The following is an 8,065-nucleotide window of genomic DNA, read 5'->3' as shown; positions in this document are numbered from 1 at the left end:
TTTAGTTCGAACAATCGATCAGTCGATTATTAATCGTGTAGGTACATTTGCCATCAGATATATCGGAGCGGCCAAGGTGCTCACAAATATCCTATCAAGCACTCAACAAGTACTGACAAATCTGACAATAGAGGCGTGTAAGTAGGTACAGATATTTGTGAACACCTTGACCGCTCCGATATATCTGATGGCGACTTTACATCTACAGGTATTCAGTTTCTATTAACTTGCTAACATGTATTTTTAAATAAGTTTTACATAAACCGTCGGTAATAACCTAACTGTAGGCAAGGAAAGAAAAGTTGTTTTTGCCACGAGGGCTGAATTTCAGTCTTGAGTAGAAGTACCTAGGACTTGAGTTTTGAGCGTAGTGAGACACTCAAAGGCACAATGAAAAAAAATCGTTTGAGTATTATCGAAGAATATTATTTTGGATACAGTTTTTACTGACCCCCACAATTCCACACTAGCGTAGGCAATGCCTGTGCATTGGACAGGCACGGGACAGCCCGTGGAGAAGAGAAGGAAAGAATGTAAATTACTTTCTACCTGAAAATTGAGAACATACTCGTATTAATTGGATATATAGGGTGCCCGGTAATTTATGGATAACCATCTAACCGCCAACAGGGCACCTTAGGCTGGTCCAGAAAACGCACTTATAGGTCTAGTAAAAGTTTCGTGGTTTTCGAGATAATCAAACTTTTCTGTCTTTTTTAATAGCTAGCACCATACTTCAAATTTAGAAAAGTTCCATCCATTAATTACTGGGCATCCTGTATAATTACGACCGAACATTCTCGTTTGGTGTGCCTCCATTGAGGTATATGTACGTAGTACATAAGCGCTACGTACGCAGCGTAGAGCAAGAAGACAAACGAAATAATGAAGTCGTTCGCGGTAGGCCCTCTTAACTCCCCCTCCAGACTATGTGCGTGAGTCGCGGGCGAAGCCGCGAACGCGAGTGTGGAGTAGATTTAGGATTTCGCTGTCTGCGAAAATCGACTCCACAGTCTCCACACTCACGTTCGCGGACGAGTGTGGAGGGGGCTTAACTCTAAGGAGCTCTACATATACTTGGTCAACCAGATCTTGACAGTAGAAAAAGGCGGCAAATTTAAAAAATGTAGGCGCGAAGGGAGATGGTCCCATAGAAAATTTGAATTTCGCGCCTTTTTTTACTGACAAGATTTGGTTGGCCAGCTATACTTCACTGATATCGCATGCAAATTTTGATACATTGCGACCTTATTGCGGCATTTCAACGATCAATGGAAATCGTGAAATGACGTATGTGGAGCCCTTAGTCTAACGTTGACTATTTTTGCTGTCTGTGGTTTGTTTTGTGTGTTTTTGTATGGCAATGGGCAAGGTAATGGAAAATGTGACATTTGTGATTTGGCTGGGTGTGTTAAGTTGTGGCTCTTAAAAATACTTTATATCTGTTTTCAGTATTTATTAAAACACTATTTAACTGTTCGCCATGAGTAACTTAGAAGAAAATGGAAAAAACCCGCCGATAAGTGACTTAAATGGCAGCGTAAACAGTGAAAAACCACGCAAAGATTGGGTGAAATTTGAAGAAGATTCTACTCTATCTACGGTGCCTCTGTCGGAGATATCACCACAAGCGGCTGCTGCCGTTGTACCCAGCACATCCGGGTCCACAACTTCGGCACATCCAGCAGTATTGAAGACTGAATCGGTGCATATAAACTTAGAGCGCGGCGACAAATCTGGGGAAGTCGCGCCGCAACCAACGTTAACTAAAAATGTTGAATTTGTTAACATTCGTACGGGTTTTTGTAAGTATTCAATTGTTGTTTTATAGTTACGTGGATGGGTTATTCTTGTTGCGTATTATGATGTACCATTCATTAGTAATGAAATGACTCATTTTCAAAACATGGATTTTGTTAGGTATTGTTGGGTGTACTGTTCTTACATAAGCCTTATAGTTAGTCAACAATAGGGGGAATTTCACCTACTTAGCATCGTAGATAAAGTTCTTTCAAAATATGTGGTAAGTACTAATTCACACAAGGCAGAATCTGTAGCCTAAACAGCTTGATGGATATAAACACAAATTAATCTACCAATACTGCTTATTTTTATTGTGCAACTGAACCATATTTAGTGAAACTAGTTATTGGTGTCAATTAAATAAATAAATAAAATAAAATAAATAAATAAAAAGTCATTTATTGTCGCAAAACACAGTAACAAAATAAAACAAACAAGGAAAAAGAAAAAAGACACAATAAGCACATAAGTCCAATAGGGTTGCTGACTGTATAAATATATATATGTTTAATTATAACTATGTAGATTGTTAATGCTAAGCTAGCATTTATTTATACGGATGTTGGACCATTGAATATTTCATTTAGTGTACTAAAGAAGAATAATGTTTTATAAATATAATAACTCTCTCTGATTGCACCCATTTATTTACAGCAAATGGGGACATCATAGTAACTATACTTCCATCAAATACCAAGTGGCCATGGGTTACAGCGGCACGCTTCAGACCCGAATTAGTTCCTGAAGAACTCATGGCTCAAGGACTCACTGTATGTTCATAATTTTATACTTCCATAATCATGTAAGAAAATCATACATTTAAAACCTTCGCGTTTTGAACTCATTTATAGACGGGTCTAACGGGGGTGGTTGGCCGTGACCATGACCAGTGAAACCTGTGTCGAAACGTCGGTATATAAAGGTAATTAAATAAATTTCGCATTAGACCCGTCTATAAATGTGAGTTAAAATCATACATGATACTAAATTGTGTTTCATTTTTCAGCTTACTGTTGAAGAATATGTCCATGCCATGGAATTACTTGTAAATGATGCCCGCTTCACTCTGTACAATATCTGCTACAAGCGTGTTCTTGTTTGTTGGATAACACTTGCATTTCTAGTGCTCCTAGCTCTACTCTTTTCTGGATTGACAGGTCTCTTACTCTTTTCCCTCGGTGTCTTATGGCTAGTACTTAATGCTGCTGCTATATTCCTTTGTATGTGGATAAAATTAACTCTTTCAAAGGGCCTGGAGCAATGTCTGGCGAGTGTGAATAAGTTGCTAAATAAACATAAATTGATATTGGCCTTGGACGATCGAGGAAAGATATCTTGCCATAAAGTGAACCTTTGTTTCATTTACTTTGATTCGGGTCCATGTGTGGCTCATATTCAGCAGTTTATTGAGAGTGAAGAGGGCAAAACTATAATGCAAGGCTGGGAACAGAGACTTGATGTGTCGGCAAATGATATAGTCATACAAGGAAGTCAGTCAACTAGATTGTCTCGGAAACAGGTATGTTAACCTAGTTTGGTAAATGAATTCATTTAGAGTCAATAATTTGGAACATTTGCAACAGTTATTATATTGTTGCCTAGTATTTTATCAAGTGGATGTATGCCATATCCTTAACATTCTCATGCTATTACAAACAATCAATTACCATTTTACAATGCATGTAAAGTAAATTACATTGGAGATGTCTAACAACTTATTATTTATTAGTATAACTACTATCTACTATTAGTACTACTATTAGTTTTATACTAACATGCTATTGCTATGTTCTTAATAAGCTAAAAATCTTACATGCTCCAATGTTTAACTATGCTTAGTCTTATCTCTCTTATCAGTATTAAAATCAGGGATCGGATCCGGTTTTTTTCAAAAACTTAGAAATAACCATATTTTTCGAATTATTTTATACTCGAAATGTAGGACTCAGTTGTGTTTTTAGGTTACGACTTCGTATTATTTGATTGCCCAATTAGAAATGAAGTAATTAGCAAAGAACGAAAAAATACCGTTTCCGTTCCCATACAAAAAATACCGGTATCCGATCTTTGATTAAAATCAAATGGGAGTTTGAATATCTTAAATCTTAACCCACTTAATCATGACTTAGGGATTAGCTTTTTTGGCATAAAGTTATATATGCTTTATTTTTTTATCTTGTTTATTTAACATACTTTACTGTAATTAACATGGTTTCGATATAAGCACAGTATTCATAATCAGAATCACCAATCATCCCAAATTCACTATTTATAATAATGCTTATTATGGATTGTTTATATTTATTGAATAGAAAACGACATCAATTGTATTATTACTCAATGGGCTTTATTGAATAGTTATATTTAATTCATGACACTGATTAGTGATGGGCAATTTCTGAAATATTTCATAGATTTCCTTAACCCTTAACTGAAAAAAATCCTCAATTCGGGAGCATGCATGAACTATAGGGGGCAGCACAGTAGCTGTCAGATTTATGGCGCGACGGTTAAATGTGAAGTTTATGCTTCCAATGTAGCCCACAAGATAGCAGAACCTACTATGCACATGAAAACGTACGAGAACTGTAGATTGCAGCACTTGCTTTGGCATTGTACATTATATGTTTCCGATTCAGGCCACAAGATGGCATACCTTCCAATGCGCACGGTGGCTATAGTCCAATAGTAGAGGTTGTAACACTTGTAACGTCGAGAAACAAAAAGAAAATGAAGCATTAGTTGCGTTAACTACTTGATGTTGACGAATTTCCCGATTATAACCTGTGTTGAATATTTTCTACTCTTCTATCAACTCGTATTCTTATCTTATACACGCCTGCTATTGCTGCTGCACAAAGATTATTTAGCGTCTAGAAAGAATCAAAAAATAAAATTACAGTGCTTTACTAGTTTCACCAGTACATTGTTTCTAGGGATTATTATTCTATGATTTAGGTACCTATTCTATGAACGCGCAAGTAGAGCAATAGATCGAAATACATTCAGTGAGCGAGAAGTTCAGCTTAAATACTGATCCCGGTTTAATAGGCAAAGGCATGATGACAAATTTTTATTTTAAATCCCTTTTAATATAAGAAAAAGATTTTTTTATGTAAAAGACAAAAAACTTGTTAATATTTGTCAATGTCCTGTGGCCCCACACTAGGTTATGCCTGGCTATATCGTCGGTACACATGTATTGGTTTCGAAAAACACAATAATTGCATATTTTTATAACAAGTACATAACCTACTTTAAAACTCGCCGTTTAGTGCCACCGCGGGGACCAATTTAGAGATTGCTTCAGTTAGGCACAACACAATGTGTGTGGTGTTAATAAACACCAAGGTTTTCTAGCCAGCAATGAATAGTAAATAGTTACATATTTAGAGCAACACTATGACATTCGTGTTAATTCTACCATCATGCCATTCTATTCAAATTATTGCTGCACCTGTCAGGACAGATGTATGTTGTATAAGTACTGTATTAAGTACTAACATAAGAAGCTTAGGGAATAATATCTACTAATCGTGTAAATAACGCCTGCGCATATTAACCATTTCTTTAGCGGTTTGGTAACACTTAACACGTAATATTAATCCTATTATATTTAGTATTGTGGCGGGTAAGAAAAGCATATGAATGTACAGGCTATGGCAGACCAGTTGTACCTCCGGTACCTGCAGCGGTGGGGCAAAGACTTCCTTCGGCGTCGGCTCGACTGGACCCTAGACGAGGAGGCCGGGAACCCCGCGGCGCCGCGCCACTTAACACAAGCGCTTTGTCCCTGTCAATATGTCGAGGAGATTTTGAGGAATAAAGAGCCGAGAGACACGCGAGCCTGTTGCCCGACCTGTAACAGCTGGCTCAGGCGCCGCGGGCTCGACTGACCAAACGGCTTTCAGTTTGGCAAGTCTGATTTTGACCTATACCTTGTAGTTGAATGATTTGTGTTGTTTTGTGTAGTTTTTCGTTTAGGATAATCTTCTTAAAGCACACTTAAAACAATGCTGTTGAAAGTATTAAATAAGATACTTAAATGACTTCGTTGTAAAAAAGTCGTTACAATCACCTTGAATTATCAACAGATTATCGACTGTAGCTCTATCCCTTGTGAATACACCCTTAGTGTGTACCTGACTACTTGAGAATGGTCATTTAGAAAACTAAAATGAATGCCCTTTTCTTTTATTGAACTTGTAGTATATTGGCCATAGAGATAAGAGTGGATAACCTGTTGAAACTATAAGGTGGTTGTAACAACTTTTTACTACGTGCTCATTAAGGGAGGTACCGTATTTCCGGTAAACCTTTCAATTGTTTTCTTAGGCTCTTCCGACGTCCACGAATTCCACGGTAAAATATAATAGCACCCTTTAAGTGGATTATCTAACGGAATGCTATGCACTCTACTTCTAACTATAAGGTTATTAGCAAATGTTCGTCTGCTAAATATAATTAATTAATTACCTATTATAGATTTAAATTAACGTGAGAAATAAAACAATCCGCCTCGCCTCGATTAACTATCATTCGCGAAGCCTCATTTGGCTAGGATCGATTGTGGCGCCGTAAGCGGAAGGTTGCTACAACTTTAGGAACAAACCAAATTATTATACTCAATATTTTGATTTGTGTTTTTTAAGTAGTCTCACTACTAGGTAGGTACATATATATATATATTATAAACTACTATGCGCCCTGGACCTCTAGGCCAATCCAGGGCGTTAGCCGCGTAAGTTGAAGCTGAAGACGCCGGTTCGAATCCGGCCTCGGTCACTGGAGGGCTGGTTCACTTTTCCTTCTACCTACACATCTATTTCATTTTATAATTTATACTTATATGGAATATTGCTAGTTCGTATTTTTTCTCACTTTAATTTAAATACATATTTTGTGCCAAATGTATTGTAATATTTGTAATGCTGCATTTTCACGCGTCAAGATAATTGACCGAAACCCTATATCGACCTTATAGGTAAAGTTTCTAACGTTAAGCTCATATCATAAGGCACCAAGTACGAACTTATATACAGAGTAAGCTGCTAATCTTTACTTATAAATGTATTCCTCATAATTAGCATGGTGACTGTACTTAATACATAATTTCATACCATGTATCACGAAACTTATTTCGTGATAGATGGTATGAAATTATGACACCAGAAAATTATTCCAAAACGTAGACCGAAGTCATTAATCGACACAACTTGTAATAAGTCGGAAAGAATTTCTAAGAGAACATAACTATTACTTCAAGTTCGAAAGACGAACGATTTCATTTGACCTTCACAGTCATCCTCCATGTGGTGTTTATACTTCTGGATACCAGTGTCCTCTAGCGAGTTATCCAAGTGTTAAAATGGCGCTGCTTTTTTTATTTATATGCCCGTGATCTCTTCAAGTTGCTCCATCAACGACAGCGGTGAGGCGCGCAACTTAATAAAGAGAGTAGTAGTTTTTATTACCCACCTGTTGTTTTGCTTATATGTTCGATATCTTTTGGATCTCCTTGAATCGACCTTACCTTACTCGGTGAGGATGTATAATTGTATATCTGTGTTTTTATGACATTAAAATGTTTGTACTTATATTAAATCTATTAACCGAGCATAATCTCCTACAGGAAAGAGGTGCGCTTCTCTATTTGCGGTACGTGGGGCGATGGGGCGCCATGGCTGTCAAAAACAGACTTAATCTCAGCAGCACCGTGCCAGGCCGCCATGGTGAGAAATACGTCTGCCCTTGTCAGTTCATAGAGGAGCACCTAAAATGCAAGCCACCGGCTGGCATTGCAAAGTTTTTCATGTTACCGAATCAGAATGTTCAACTGTTTTAAGTGTTGTTGTATTTTTGAATCCGTCCAATGTGTGTTGTATATAATATAACATATCAGCATATCACATAGGTTAAGAAAACTTTTATGAATATATAATTGTTATAGGTATCAATAAGTTATTATGTGCCCTTTTATGTATTTAATATTTATTGACCTGAAGTGTTGAACGTCCGTAACCATTTGAATTTAAGCTCTAACGGGTTATATGTTATACATATGTAATTGTTATATATATGGACAGATATTGGTATTTATGGACAGTATTAGCATATAATAATGACTATCTCTGTATAAAGATGTCATCATCTTCCTCGCGTTGTCCCGGCATTTTGCCACGGCTCATGGGAGCCTGGGGTCCGCTTGGCAACTAATCCCAGTAATTGGCGTGGGCACTAGTTTTTACGAAATCGACTGCCA

At 37.1% G+C, this 8,065-nt stretch overlaps 1 protein-coding gene across 2 annotated transcripts; it reads left to right on the top strand.

Moving 5' to 3' along the window:
• Positions 1 to 1,357: 1,357 nt before the first annotated feature.
• LOC134648074 (uncharacterized) lies at positions 1,358 to 7,825 on the top strand. Of its 2 annotated transcripts, none has more exons than XM_063502526.1 (4): positions 1,358 to 1,805; positions 2,458 to 2,573; positions 2,810 to 3,322; positions 7,436 to 7,825. In XM_063502526.1, the coding sequence occupies exons 1-4, from the start codon at positions 1,484 to 1,486 to the stop codon at positions 7,646 to 7,648; spliced, it is 1,164 nt and encodes a 387-aa protein (XP_063358596.1). In that variant the 5' UTR covers positions 1,358 to 1,483; the 3' UTR covers positions 7,649 to 7,825. The 2 variants fall into 2 exon arrangements, with proteins under 2 accessions (XP_063358596.1, XP_063358595.1); XM_063502525.1 differs by lacking the exon at positions 7,436 to 7,825 and adding an exon at positions 5,460 to 5,785.
• The last annotated feature ends 240 nt before the right edge of the window (positions 7,826 to 8,065 follow it).

This window comes from Cydia amplana, chromosome 5, assembly GCF_948474715.1.
Source record: "Cydia amplana chromosome 5, ilCydAmpl1.1, whole genome shotgun sequence".
NCBI classification, from domain to species: domain Eukaryota; kingdom Metazoa; phylum Arthropoda; class Insecta; order Lepidoptera; family Tortricidae; genus Cydia; species Cydia amplana.
This window is presented reverse-complemented; position numbering and strand designations above follow the sequence as displayed.